Below are 15820 nucleotides of genomic sequence, written 5' to 3' on the forward strand. Positions count from 1 at the left end.
GGAAGGAGACTAGATTGAAGAGCAAAATAGTAAGAAGAGAGAGAGGGGAGAGAGACAGAGAGGGGGAGAGAAACATAGAAGGAGGAGGAGAGAGAGAGAAAGATAGGAACGAAAGGTGGCAATGGTGGAGGAGGGAAAGGAGAGAAGAGGATGTAAATAGAGGGAAGGGAAAGAAATTGAAAAGGGGGACAAGTTGTACAGGACACCCACCCGCCAGGAACAATCGTATCCCAACAGGCAGAATGCGAATTGCACACGATAGCGCTACTAGGCTGGCAATACATTAGAGCTCGCCCAACCAATGCACGCAACTCACACCCCGCCCACCGAAACACAACCACTCCCAACAGGTGAATGGAGCCGCCCGCATCCAGGCACCCCAACAAAGACCCACGCACCCAACCTGAACACACTACGAAACTGGTCCATTATGTTGCACATTTTTAAAAAAACGGCTTTATGATACTAATTATGCATAAAACAGAGCAGAGGCAAGATTGAGCAGGAGGTCAATTGGCAGGTGTTAGAATTACAAGGAAAATATATAACTGGCTGGCAAGAGACTTTCAAAGGGTCGATTCGTCACCAATAGGGTCATCGTTTATGGTCTAACATTAGGTACAAAGGATTGTCTGTAACGACAGCGGTTGCTTCTCGGTACGGGTATGAACAACCGTTCCTAAGCGATTAAATCCAAAGAAATGATGTAATGGATGTGATGAGTCATTAATTATTGTATGAACTTTAAGTAACATACGTTTTTCATACACAGTACTGATAGTGGGAAGATCTGAACAAATCAACCGCTGGGCAATTTTCCTGGGTCTATCTAACTTTCTCTGATTTTGTTTTGAAAGATTACCAAAAGTGCACAGGAAATTGAATGTCAGGATACTCTGTATAAGAGATTGGTAGAAGAGAACTAGGATCCTATTATCCACATGAGTTTCCTCGAGTTTCCTGAGAAAGTATAACCTTTGACTCGCTTTGCCTGCTACAATTTGGGTGTTCCTATTCCAGTTAAGTTAATTATCAACAGTTGTTCTCAAGTACTTATATTCAGAAACTCGCTCAATGCTTTGAACATGGATAACCAACAGGTCATGAGGCTGAGAGGAACGACAAAAATCAAATACCATTTCCTTAGTCTTTTTGACGTTAAGAACTAGATGGTGCCAATCGCACCAGTTTACAAATTGATCAACTTCTCTAAAATATGGGCTGGAATCTCCTTGAAGGAAACCAGTTATAATAGTGTCGTCTGCATACTTAATTATTGAACAATTATCATTGGTGATGGTATAGCCACTAATATAGAGCGAGAGAATTTGTGAAATTACACAGCCTTGATGAGCACCCAGATTCAGACATTTGATGATAGAGTTCAGATTATTATTGATTATTGTGGTCTGTCTACAAGGAAATTATAGATAATCCTAACAGGACATGGTTTGACATTCATATTAAGTAGCTTATCTATCAGTATGTGAGGTACAATCGTATTAAAGGCACTTGAGAAATCTATGAACACAGACCTAACGTAAGACCTAGGGGTATCCAAATGTTGATACAGACGCTGTAGAAAAACAATTTTTTTTTAAATAAAAAAAAATTGTATATCGTCTTAATGACTCGTTAAAAATACATGTATGCAATTTATATTTTTTGATGTACATGCATTTTCTACAACTTCGCTTTTTACTTCTTTTCTTCATGTTTCTCCTCTCCGTTTTCCTGACTTTATGTTATATTTTGTTTTCTTATTTTTGCTGCCCAAGAAATTTTATCATATTAACTATATATATATTTCAATATTGACAAATCAATGGTAACTGTATTTTATGTTTGAAATATGCAACTGTTTTACCTGTGAACTCTGACCTCTTGACTGACTAGGTCTTATACTATCCTCATTTTCAGATGAATCTGGGGAAAAGAATGAAGAAACTCTTTAGGGGAGAGAAATAAACAGAGATCTATGCAAGATAAATAGATTAAGACAGAGAATCACAGAAAAATCTACCGGTACTCAATGTAGGTTACAAAACGTAAGACATGCATACAAGAGTTCCCTGAGGCAGTTCTGTATTGCCATTTGCCACATCTTAATTACATAAAATACATCCAAGCATAAATTATGTGACCCCTCCCACACTGATGGAAGTCACCTACCTGGTGTGGTGAGTGTAGGAGGTCCGCTTTGCATGCTTGATGGTAGAGTGGAATCTTCCACTATACTGATGGGTTGGATGGTAGGGTCTGGGTAGTAGTGGGTGAACATAGTGGCTATCTCAGGGAAGAAGCGATGATACTGGAGTAAAGCATTGACAGCAGAGAGTCCAGCGATGCCAATCTTTACAAGTACAAACATACGTGTATACTGGATTATTCTTCATGCTTTAATATGGATGTAAATATGTCTTACCCTCGATAACACATGATGAATATGCATATGAGATCAAATCAATATACATACAATGTACCAGTAACTGTTTAGAATGCTGAAAATGATTTCTTCATGAAAATCTTCTATACCAAAGTACTGAAGTAAAGATCTCATAAAATAAATCCTCCAATCAAAGGTGACTTTTCTCCTGATATAGCTACAAAAGGAAGTTTGTCAGAATTAGCTCACCTTTTGTTGATGACCAGAGGGTCTGGATTTCTGACCTGTGGGTACGTCATCGGTGGTTAAAGGCTGCAGCAGTAGATTGGCAAGAAATGATGCTGCCTGTACAATTAAAAGGTCAAATTATAGCAAACTAGTTAAATCAGAACTGATTTTATTATTTATTATACTCACTTTAGAAATCCAGCCATCTGACTGGTCAAAATTGGAGTCATGATTTTAGCCATGCCCTCATACCCGTCTACCAGTCAATAGTCTTTTGAAAAGTGCCCTCATACCGGTCAATAGTGTTTTAAAAAATGCCCTCATGCTGCGATCCCCATTGGTTTATGTGTTAAAATTGTCTTTGTGCGAGCGCGGAACCATACAGTGCTTTTAGTTCCCAAATGATTGAAACTTTTAGTCATTTTTCCAGCGAAGATTAACAGACAGTGTCTCAGATTTTCTGTGATGTTTTAACCAATCTTTACTCAATAAAAGGATAAGGTAAGAATTCTTGGAAGATTTTTGTTTTGATTCGGCGTATAAAAGACATATCGACTGCTCTAATATTCGAGATCTGGCTGTTTTATAGGCTCTTGGGAACTAGCACATTCTGCCATGACCCCTCGGAGCACCGCCCACCCAGGTGCGCCTCGGGGTCATGGCAGGATGTGCGCACGTTCCCTTGAACCTATAAAACAGCCAGGCCTCTCAAAGCAGTCGATGTCTCTATACTATATAAATCTACGTATCTACCTATTATTGCTTAGTCCTCCAGACAAGCAAGCCATCGAGAGAAAAAAGTCACAAATGTACATACCACACCCCTAGGACACCGCTTTATCCTCAGTCACGCACTTCTTCCTCTCTTACAAGCAGTCCAAGACACAAACTTGGGACATGTTGCCAGTCAAGGAGAGGGGACGGAGGGAGGGACATAGGTAGATACATAGATCTATATAGTAAATATTAAAATCAGTTCTTATTTAACTAATTTACCACAATACATCAATTCAATTCAATTCAATTCAATTCAATTTCGGTTTTATTACAAATATACCAAATAAAAAGTCCAAAGACTAACAATAATTGGCTTAAAATGTATCATATAAAAATGCATTAAAAACAGTAGATTTAAAATTCAGTAATAAGTTAAAGTACATTGCTCACATTGAGTGATTTCAAGTTGGGTGTTTAAGGCTGGTGTTAGTGTTTAATAAACACTAACACCAGCCTAAACACCGAAATGGAAATCAGCTGGTGTTAAGGCTTTGACCTCTGAATATCGTCAACTTCCGGTAGCTAGTGTTTAGCAGATTTTGCAAAATTGTCGTCTGCTGAACCGACCTTTGTGGCTGGTGTTGATATTTTACGTACAAATGTCCTATTCACTAACACTAGCCCCTAGGGATTAAGCAAATGTTGATTTCCAGTTCGGTGTTAGTGTTGTATCCGCACACATTCAACGCACGAACGACGCCAATTTATTGTCTGACAATCAAATAAAAATATGTGAAACACATAATTCCTATATTCTTTCGTGTAAAATTAGTTATTTTCTAAGACCAGAGAAATAGGTGTAAATTTATTCTGTACTTTTCATGATATCTTTAGTTTTGATGTACTATTTTTAAATCATCGTCGTAAAATCAAGTATGTGGTGACGTCACGGCTGGTGTTAAACTATCGATTTTGATATCGGTACCGGGCTCTTAATTTCATCAGCAAATTCTCCGCTCGATTTAAGAGCTCTTGACTGCTCTAAACACTAACACTAACACTAACACCAAACTTGAAATCACTCATTGTATCATATAAAAATGCATTAAAAACCGTTGAATTAAAAATTCAGTAATAACTTAAAGTATGAAGAAAAAAAGAAAGATTGTAAGTTATAAAATGGTGATAATCAGTTTGTCAGTGAATTGAGAAGAGAGAAGAAATGAAGAGTGAAAAGTGGAAGAGAGGGAGAGGGAAAGGATAACGAGAGAAAAAAGAGTTCACTTCATGACAAAAAAATGTAAGCAAATGAACGAGAATTGAGTTGATTCAGCTTAATGAAGCATTGTAAAAGTAAAATGCACATAATACGGAAATGTCAAATGATACATTAATACGAATGCCATTATGGAATTGTTATTATACTGTTTAAAATTGGTGAATGTCAACGACCTATACATATTGGTGAACATTATTAATGAGTAATTATCACATTGTCAGAAAATTGAGAAGAGGAAATACAAGACAGAAAAAGAGAAACAGAGGGAGAGGGGAGGAGGGAAAGAAGAAGGAGAGAAGAAAGAAGAAAGAAGAAATAAAGAGTGAAAAGTGGAAGAGAGGGAGAGGGAAAGGATAATGAGAAAAAAGAGAGTTCAATTCATGACAAAAACAAAATGTAAGCAATTGAATGAGAATTGAGTTGATTCAGCTTAATGAAGCATTGTAAAAGTAAAATGCACATAATACGGAAATGTCAAATGCTACATGACTAAGGATGCCATTATGGAATTGTTATTATACTGTTTAAAATTGGTGAATGTCAATGACCTATACATATTGGTGAACATTATTAATGAGTAATTATCACATTGTCAGAAAATTGAGAAGAGGAAATACAAGACAGAAATAGAGAAACAGTGGGAGAGGGGAGGAGGGAAAGGAGAAGGAGAGAGAAAGAGTTAGAGAAAGGGAGGAAGAGAGAGAGAGAGAGAGAGAGAGAGAGAGACGGAGAGAGGGAGAGAGTTCGAAAAATGACAATATATAAAACAGATCTAACAAGATTTCAGTTGATCGAATTTAGCAAACGAACAAGAGCAGGGTTAAACTTGTTCCCCAAACAGGTACTGCATACTCTAGTATTGGTCGTATGTACACAGAGTATATGAACACGAGATCCTCCGGTTTGACACCAAACTTCTTGAGTTTACATAGAATGAAGAGGCGACGTGATGCATTTCCAACCATGCGTTTCACCTGCTCTTTCCATTTTAGATCATCCTGAACGATAACACCAAGAAGTTTAAAAGATGAGCAGGATTGCAAGGGTACATCACGAATGGACAAATGAACAGGGAGAGGAGCATGACGAAGAAAAGAGACTTGCAACACTTGACACTTTTCCGGTTTAGGAGCCATATCGTTGTCATCACACCAGCGACTTAAGGAATCGAGATTCGACTGCATTTCTGACGGCCGTGAGTGATGAACAACTTCCACAAGTGACAAATCATCGACATACTTCCAGTAGTCACAATTTTCAGCAGCATCGTTGATCATAACAAGGAATGTGATAGGGCCAAGTTTCGTCCCTTGTGGAACACCGCAAGAGAGCTGTCGGGATTCAGACGATACACCCTGGAAGCGAACAGACTGCGTTCTCCGCGAAAAAAAACTGCGGATGGTTGGCAGAATGGACCTATCAACACCGAGATTGATCATTTTCTTGATGGCAATAGTGTGATTGATCTTGTCGAAAGCTTTACAAAAGTCGATGGCACAGACATTGGCGACAAAGCCTGGCCGGTCAAGGCCTTTGTGAATATGGTCAAGCATTCCAACAAGGTAGTGATTGACCGAAGAACCCTTCATGTTTCCAAATTGGTGAGAATCCACAAGGGGCTTAATGTCCTCCATTACCCAGTCAGCAAGAAATCCCTCAAAGAGGCGAGCCAGAATGGGTGTGATGGATATTGGTCGTAATTGGTCATATCCGGTAACACGACTGCCCTTTGGAATAGGACAGACAGAAGAATCTTTCCAGGCATCAGAAAAGCATCCAGATCTCAGACATAAGTTGAAAAGAACTGTAAGGGGTTCTGAAATCTCATAAGCGAACTCCTTAATCAACCGAGGCGGTAGATCCCTAGGATGACATGCCTTCGACACATTCAACTGACGAAGCCCCTCAAATACCTGCCGACGGTCGATGATTGGCGGGCAAGAAGCAGCTGGCAGATAAACAGGAAGTTGATGTGTGTTCAAAGGGGGAAGTGTAGTGCAAATCTGGGCGAAATGTTGATTCAGTTCGTTGGCAATTTCTACAGTAGACTTCTCGTCTTCAGGGAGACGCAGTGATTGCTTACGAAGGCCAGCCATGTTTCGAATTTGCTGATGCCATTTGCCTGGTTCAGCGTTTCTTAGATGGGCAGTTTTCCGTTCGTAGAAAGACTTCTTGGCAACTTTGATCTCCCTTTGGACGGCGTTCCGTAATCGTTTATAGGAGACGCAGTTAGTCTTGAACGCCTTGTCACGTCGCAAAATTAATCTGCGGAGATTGTTCGTAATCCAAGTTTTGTTGCTTGGACGACGCTTAGTTGTGACAAGTTCAAAGAAAAGTTCATGTTGACAGGTCAGTAGTCGTTGCAATTGCTCAGCCATCGAATTAGCATCAGCACAATCGGTGACGCAAGACCAATCAGTCCGAGTTATCCACTGGCCGAAAGCGCATAAAGCGGAGTCTCGAAACGGTCGAAAGGAAACACGTGATGCATCTACCTATTATTGCTTAGACCAACACAGATGTAAGCTGGGGGCATGTCCCAAAGGAGGTTAGCGGGGGGCCCGGGAAGCGTTGTCGCTATCAACGTCACAGTAGCGAAAGACTCTTCACTTGCTGGAATATCCTTAAGATAGAAGGTAGTGAAGGTGTTGGGGAAAAGCAAAAAGGCAGCTTTCATAATATTGAGAAGTGACACTTCATGAAATAGTGCGTAGGAGGTGCTGACACCCCTGGTGTCATGGGCTCAAGGAACCACCGGAGCCGCCCGCCAACCCCGTCCCCAAGCGCTCAGGGCAACGCCTCAAAAGTGCCGATTAGTTTGGGGGAAGGGCTTGGGCCCCTCCGAACCTTTAGCAGACCCCCTGCAAAGGCTCGGTCGAGGCTGGAGGAAGGGTGCCGAGGCATGGAAGCGTACTGAAGCCTGCTGTTATGATGTGGATGCCGCAGGCCGGTGGGTAGGCCTTAGAAGAGCCCTGGCTGGCTCCTGCGGGCAGAAATGCTCGACCATGTCGACCGTCTGCTTCCTCCGATTAAATTTTCTTCTGTAAAATAGAAGGAAATTGACCCCCACAGAGGAACCGATCGGCCGAGGGAATGCCCTCGCATGGAATATCCCATTCCAGAACCCCCAGTGTCGAGAGGGCGAGCTGGCGGCAATGAGTGGAAGCAACTTCCGCTGTGCATGAGAGACTCGTCCACATAAGCCCTGACAGCAAAAGGAAGAAGATTCTTAAGGACTGAGCAATCTTCCGCAGACACCCCCAGCCTTGCCAGAAGGCTGACAAGTGAGAAACCCTCGTCATCTCTGACAAGGTCCTTGAAGCTCTTGGCACTGAGGTTCACCCCAAGCCTAAGACCCACGTTAATAAGTTTTGGAGAGAGGTGCCTGAAATGACCCGCGATAATCCGCCGAAGCCCTTGCAAACTCAAGACTTAAAATCCTCCGGGTGAAAAATAACCTCCAGGGGAGTGTTGTCTGAAACTGTCGGAACCACTGAGCGGATGCAGAAAAGGCTGACTGAGGCTTAGATTTTCTTCTTCGCCTTCTTAGCTCCCGACCCGTGGCTTCTACATGGCTGGCTGTTCCTATTAAGGGGGCATGGCTTGTAGCAGTCTTTGTATTCTCGGTGATACGCTCCAAATTTATAGACTGTAAGCTACTCACGGCGGCTGGATACAATTCGGGACGGGCTGAGCCAGGCCGTGCAGTAACTGACTCATCGAAGGGCGTCACACCAGAGACACCCGGTATATAATACCCGGGGTGGGCTGCAAGACGTCGCGAGCCTGAGCGTGTGAAGCCCTTACCCACCCCCCCCCCCCCTGCCCAACCAAGCTCACTCGCTAGTGAGGTGGTAATGGCAGCCGTAACTTGGGGGAGGGAGTCCAGAAGCAGAGGAAACTTTGTTCCACTTGAATCTGCGAAAAAATAAACAAAACAAGCTTTCTAAAAGAATGCCAAAAATAACAACAAGTCGACAAGCTTTCATAGCGTCAACAAATTATCCTGACTGAGTAGCGAAACAAATTATTCAAAAGGGTCAACAAGCATTCTTAGCATTGACAAATTATTCAAAACATGCACCATACAAAGTATAACAAAATAGGTATGCACAAATTCTGTAACAAGTCAAGCTATACACACACACACACACACACACAGCCGAATAGGCGCAAAACAGCTGCAACACAAAAAGTCGTGCCCGGGACTGAACACAAAAAGAAAGTATGCTCGGCAATTTCTAATCTATCTTATTGCCAAACAAATAATGTGACTGAGGGTAAAAACCGAACCAAATTGTTAGAAAACAAAACGGAACAGAAATTTACTGATCAAAAGGCACCAAAAACGCAACATAGAGTTAAAAACTGAGAATTTTAGTGCACAGTGACTTATCTGAACCACCCAAGATGACTGCGAGAAAGAGAGTGGAAGATTGCGTGCGCGCCTGACTGAGGGTATACCTAGGGATGGGGTATGCACAATTGTGACTTTTTTCTCTCGATAGCTTGCTTGTGAGTTGTCTGGAGGACTAAGCAATGATAGGTAGATACGTTGATTTATTGTGGTAAATAAATGAATCAAAGGATGTGAACATTAATTCTTCAATCTACAAAAGTACATACAAAGAGAATAAAATCTATTCAGTATAAAAATAAACCCTGAAATGGGATAAACATATATTCTGATGTGGCTATGCCCCCAACACACACAACAGAATCAGAGTAGCCAGAGTCTACTACAGCATATAAGTAACACATACATGTGTCAATAAATGGCTTAATTCATGGAGAAGGGATGGCTGTTGAAGAAACATATAAAATCAGCTCAAAGAAAAGTACCTAGGACAGCAACTTTTAGGTGAAACATTGACACATTTATAAAGGCATATTTAAAGACAAATTCATTATAATAATATATACTTCCATACCTGCCAACATTTGAAAATGAGAATTAAGAATTTTTAGCGCGGTATGTCTTCGAAAATAAGAAATCTGTACACTTAACAGGCGTTCGCACATGCAGCGGCAGTGTAACTGGCAATACGCGGTAAATCTGTGCAAAAAAAAGCGAATTTAATCATGCAGCCCTTCAACGCACGCAATACACGTGAACTCTAACATCGCGTAAAGGATAAAACAAGCTTAATTTGGCTTAAGCAACACCAAAAAAAAAAAAAAAAAAAAAAAAAAAAAAAAAAAAAATCGAAATTTTGAAAAAAAAACAGAATATTCCGGATTTTGGGGTCCTAAAAATCCAGAAAATGGAATATTCCGGATTATTCGGAAGGGTTGGCAGGTACGCTGAATTCAATTCGGTGTAGCGATTGTCCAACACAGCTCAGTTACGGCAACATTTGACATGCATCGATCAAACTATACACAGTACATGTACGGTACGCCTCGCCATCGCTGCCCCACTCCACTGGCACCGACTCACCTCCGGTACCGCACTGCAGCGTGCGTTCACTCTGTATACCATAGTCCCGACACACTTCTTCCAAATACTGGATTAGACAATTGAAAAGTTAGTACGGTACGGTAAACTCCATGAATCCATCAAGCAAGCGTATTCCTTGGGATTGGAAGACATTATAAGTAAAACTGACAAACTTTTGCAAGTTTAGTAACCATTCACGATCACACGTCGAAGCTAACCCGTTCGCTCAAAATTTATCGCACGTGAAGCGTGCATGTTCTTGTACATTGCTTGTATGGGTGTGTGTGTGTGTGTACGTGTATGGAGAGTACATGCCAGGCTTACACACACACACATAATGCTGATCTCTACGCTATAGATCAGTGGCACAAACACGCTGCAAAACCGTCATTACAAGCCAAATGAGCTTCCGCGGCCATCAACACACACACAGTATACTATACGAGAGCTCTCACACAAATCGCGGCAAATGGTAATACAAGCCCAATTTGGCTTAAATTTCCAAAATGCGGAATCTCCCGCATTTTAAGGTCCTAAAATTCCAGAAATGCGGAATATCCCGGAAAATGCGGGAGGGTTGGCAGGTATGTACTTCAGGCAGATAAATTTTATGTCTGCCATTCAGGCCGTTTTCTTGAAACAAAATGTCAAATCAATTTATTCAGCCCTTCATTGAAAGTTGATTGTTGACCTTGACAGAGGAAAACAATAATATTTATTTTCCTCTCTAGGTATTACCATACCTTGGTCAAATAAAGATTGACAAAAGGGCGGTTAGAAATTCACATTAGGTCTAGGATGGATATGAAATTACCTGTTGCCTGACTACACTGCATTCTGAATGATCAAGTAGAATTGAGAGAGCCAGCCCCCAGACACCCCCTGTCTGCTGCTGGAAACAAGTTGCTATGGCAACACAACCCTGCTCATTGGAAGCAAGGGATGCAGCAATGCTAAGACCAGCAGCTCGAACCTGATTAGTGAAAAAATAACAGCAATGGTGATGAAAATTATCATGATTACATAAATAAACACAGCACTTGCATGTTTGATGTACGGGAATTGTTTCACAAAATCACACTACATCTATGCATGGAATAGTTTGTTAATTTGGGATTTCTGCCTGTGCCCCTGTATTAGTATTAAGCCCTGCAATCAAACCTGATTTTTTTTTTCTCACAGGGGCTCCCCCCCCCCCTCCCCCGCAAAAAAAAAGAGAGCCTGTGAGCCTTCTCACAGGGGCGCTTTTTTTAAATACAAGTTTCCATTGAATTGGTACCCATGATACTAGTAAATTCTTTGCTATTTCATGATTATCATTTATTTAAGTCAACATTTTCCCTCTTACAACTTAACAAGTTACATGGGGTAAATGATTTTCATCCCATGATGACATTCTCTCCATTTCTTCCTGTTCTGCACATTCCTCCTCATCATTCAGAGCAACCTTAATACATTATTTCTTTAGTATATTCCATATCCTTCCACACATCTTTGGTCCTCCTCTTCTTCTCAATATGCTCTCATGTTTTGGTTCTTGCGATCGCCTCTAGCTCCAGCAGATATGGCGCGGCAGCATGCACGCTGGTCTTACCGGGGCGGTAGAGCCGCTGCTGACGGCCACAATGCGCTGTGAGCATATCGGTAATACTCAAAGAGATGTGGAGATGGGCAATAAAGCGCAATGTTGCGGCAAATTTTGAGTGTTGCCTGCCGCAATATACTTGTTAGTTGAGCTAATTTGTAAAAATCTGATATTTTGATGTGAAAGAACTAGCATATGTTTACATGAAGATAATTTGACCTTGATAGAATATCAACTGATCATACAGGTATACCAAAGTCTGACATATCTCAGGAAACATCTGCAGGTTGATATGATTTCAACGTTCTTCATGCACATGCTTGATCACGATCAACAGTTTGTATTTGTTTGTGCTGCAAGAAAAACTATTATCAGGGCTTGTTTTGCATGCCATAGTCAAAGAAAAAATGCCAGGTATCAAGTGGTCCGACGTAAACCATGACAGTAGTTTCATCCTACCTCAGGGTCTCTGTATGAGAGTAGAGGAGTAAGCCATGCAAAGCCCGCTTCTGATGAACCTTTGCTGGTATATAGCCACTCCATAGGCCAGCTCTGCAGTGAAAAATCAAAGAAGCACTGACAAGTAGGGAACCCTTCATCATCATAAAAAGGTTAATATCATCCATATTTTAAATGTTTTAATTTATTCTATATACAATTAATTTGAGAAAAAAACAATCTTTTGGTTAGCCTTATCTGAACATTTGTGACACACTGATCTGTAGGTCTCATTAAAAATAGGAAAAAAAGATATTTAAATGGAATGCCATAAGTGGTAAACCCAACACCCAAAATGTATGCATTTTTAGACATTTTAGAACCATACAAGTATTTTTTGTGATACGGTTATGTTGGAGAAGAGATACCCATGTAAAAATTTGCTTATCAAAATTCTTCTGTTATACAAGTCCGTTAACTGTGACACACGTGAAGCCAGAAAGTCTATTTAACCATTCCATTTTTCATAGACTGTCCATAAACTCCATACCTTGTCTACAGCCCTTGCTGCCATCTCTCTGGTGAGGTGAAGTAGACAGAGTGTAGCACTCTTGGTAACACCCTTTCCCATGTATGACATAGCAGTACCTCCTCTGCCAACATGGAACGCTGATACAACCTATGGCAACAACATAACATGACTTTCATCACACAGTGATCATTGCAAAATGGCAATGTTTGTAATTCTATAAAAAGGGTTTTAGCCAAAATGTGGTACAGTGTCATTGCCTGTAGAGTGTAGAGTATCTGCTGAATTATTTTTTGTGTAATTGGCATATTCATTGTTGACGTGTCCAATTAAAAAATGTCAGTCATATGTAATCAATTCATATATTAAGTCAACAAACATATAAACAGGTACAGCAAAGGTTGCATGATATATTTTGCTACATCATTTTGACACCCTTTGGAATGCCTTGTAAAATAAAGTCTGGCAGAATCATAACGAAAACCCCAAGACAATTGGAGATGGTAAAAGAGGAATGCACTAGATTAATTTCCACCAAATATATTTAAATTATCTTTATTCACCGTAAATTGGCTGACAGATTTTGCTCTTATTTTGAGAAACCAAAAGCTTTAAATTTACCTCCTGAAGGGATTTGAGCATCTGTTGACAGAGAGTGAGGCTATCCCCATCAGCCCAGTCAAGACTCCAACCAGATCTAAGCATTGAGCAATACAAAGAAATTCATTTTATGCAATATATACCATAGGGAACAATGGAACAGACACATTGTGGTATCCTGTATATTTTACGCTCTTCTTAGACAAGGCAATGAATAGAAATGCAGAGAATCAGCAATGCTGTATGAATCATCAAAGATTCCACCTAACTGAACACAAACCAAGACGAGTCACCACTGCTATCTTGTAACGACATGGGCAAGAGTGATGTCAAGGTGAACATTGTATGTACTTAACACAAACCAAGACAATTCAACATTTCTACATGGCAGGTACATGAACAATGACATGACAACATAATGGGCCTTAAAGTCACAACAAATGATAGAAATTAAGAGAATTTGCAAATTAATAATGTAAGAAGTATACAAAACACCTTATACACACACGGTCAACACAACACCAACCTTGATATTAAAGTAATAATATTCTTACCTGGGGATATATGCCTCACTGAGTTCCCTATGAAAAGATCGTACTATCAATAAGCGCATCAAACCGAGACCCATTAAAACATTGGTGTGGCCAGAGGAATTGTATGGATGTGAAGCATCGACTTTGAGAGCAGCTGATATTAAAAGGCTGTCTTCATTTGAGATGACAGGTTACAGATGTGCTCTGAGGATCAGCTGGACTTCTCACAGAAGAAACAAATGAGCCATTGAGGAATTGGAAATTGAGCAAAAGTTTTAAAGCTTATCTGCCGTAGTTTATAGGAGGGATTAGACCGCCCTGCAAGGTCACTGGACAGGTGGTTATCTCATCAACTCAGCTCTCAGTTAACATAAGAAAAAGAGGATCATGGGGGACCAATGGTCACCAATTAGGCATTGTTTGTTATATAGAGGGCGCAAGTAGCTACAAGTAGTGCAGTGGGCCTTTAAGAGTCCATGAGAAAGTGTAAACTGCAGTATTTTAGACAAGTCATTAGGGCCCGAATCAACCAATGAGATAAGGTCAAGAAGAAGGCAAAGAAGCAGATGGACAGATGATATTGAACAGTCGACAGGGAGATCCCTTGCAGAATACACAGAAACAGCAAGAGGAGACAGTGGAGAGCATTGGTGTATGAATCCATTACCCCGACCCTCAAGTCGTGAGCACAGGAGAAGAACAAACGATTCTTACCTGGCAGTTACATGGACAAGGCAATGTAGTGTGCTTTCAAGGGAAGGTAGATCATAGAAATGTAGAGCATCAGCAAGGTCCAAGCTTCCGAGTAGACCATGAACGAGGGAACCACCTAGGAAGATCCCTCTTCGCCTCCTGAAGAAGAAAAAAAATCTTTTTAATCAGTAATAAATTTTAAATCAACCATTTGTGGGTATATAATTTGTTTGTTTCTATCTTTGTTTGGTGAATGAAAAATTAAATCTAACCTGAATAATATTTTGTTGGTATGATGCTGGTCTGGGGTATGAATGGGTTTTAATAATACAAAAGGCTATGACAAACATTAAGTCTATGGTAAATGTTCCTACACAAGGTCATCGAAGGCTCATACAATCTTCATATATATATATATATATATATATATATATATATATATATATATATATATTCAAGTACGACCATCAAATACATGTATAAAAAGTTTTGCTCTTAAATATATGGAAACTAATGTGACATACATTTACATTTTCCAATTCACTTAAACACATGAGTTAATATAAAGAAGAAGAGGAACCAACAACTTAAACTTTTATGCTAAATAGCATGGAGCATCCCAAAAAAGAATATCTGCTCACCATGCATCTTGTGACAGTGGGAGATTCTGCACAAAGCCAGTCAGCAACCTCAGAATCTCTTTCCTCACCAGAGCTTGTGACCCCTCCTTCCCCTTCCCTCTCCCATCAGTCTGCCCCTCTCCCATCTGACCAGCAGGGGGGTAATTCCCCAGGAGCTCCACAAGCGAGAGCCTGCCCCCACTGCATGTTGACCCGACCCACTCAATGAGGTCGGGGGTCACAAGGTCGGGGGATCTCAGGAGTTGGGACAGCAGGGAGAGAAGGAGAGCTAGGAGGTGCTCGTCTTCGTTGTTGGCTGGAATAACTGCAAGAAATCTGTGAAATTAAAAACAATATATCAAATTCCAATTAGTCATGATTCCAAAGTTCTTTCATTCAGAGGAAGGAAGTAAACTATTCTTTCCTCTGTATTGACATGCTATATTTTCATATCATTTCAGTAAAGCAATATTCTCAAATTCATTTTTAAACATGCTTGCAAAATGTCAAAACAGAATGTTCTGCAAAATGAATTACTCATAGCAATATTGATTATGATCCTTAGCTACAACAGAACAATGCAACATAGAACAACAATGATATTTCCCCTATTTTGTAGGTAGCCCATCAATTATTGTGTATAAAAGTATTTTGTCAAATCCATAAAACCACAACATTTTACAGGAAAAAATTAATACTTTAAACACAGCTGTCAAGTAAGATTATAATTGTAATGTAAAATGTGAAAACCTGAGAACAAGCGGCTGATCCT

At 40.4% G+C, this 15820-nt stretch overlaps 1 protein-coding gene across 1 annotated transcript in view; it reads right to left on the reverse strand.

Annotated features, from left to right (window-relative positions):
• The window catches only part of LOC585877 (rotatin), a 98927-nt gene that overhangs the window by 35265 nt on the left and 47842 nt on the right, over positions 1-15820 (reverse strand). The window contains exons 22-30 of the mRNA XM_030975676.1: positions 15070-15384; positions 14450-14587; positions 13224-13299; positions 12624-12752; positions 12095-12187; positions 10865-11023; positions 2636-2731; positions 2173-2353; positions 1868-1926 (exon numbers count right to left, since the gene is read on the reverse strand). Coding sequence (XP_030831536.1) covers positions 1868-1926; positions 2173-2353; positions 2636-2731; positions 10865-11023; positions 12095-12187; positions 12624-12752; positions 13224-13299; positions 14450-14587; positions 15070-15384 — 1246 coding nt within the window. The remainder of the gene's footprint in view (positions 1-1867; positions 1927-2172; positions 2354-2635; positions 2732-10864; positions 11024-12094; positions 12188-12623; positions 12753-13223; positions 13300-14449; positions 14588-15069; positions 15385-15820) is intronic.

Source organism: Strongylocentrotus purpuratus, unplaced genomic scaffold, assembly GCF_000002235.5.
Source record: "Strongylocentrotus purpuratus isolate Spur 01 unplaced genomic scaffold, Spur_5.0 spur5_scaffold_8, whole genome shotgun sequence".
In the NCBI taxonomy this organism is placed as follows: Eukaryota; Metazoa; Echinodermata; class Echinoidea; order Camarodonta; family Strongylocentrotidae; genus Strongylocentrotus; species Strongylocentrotus purpuratus.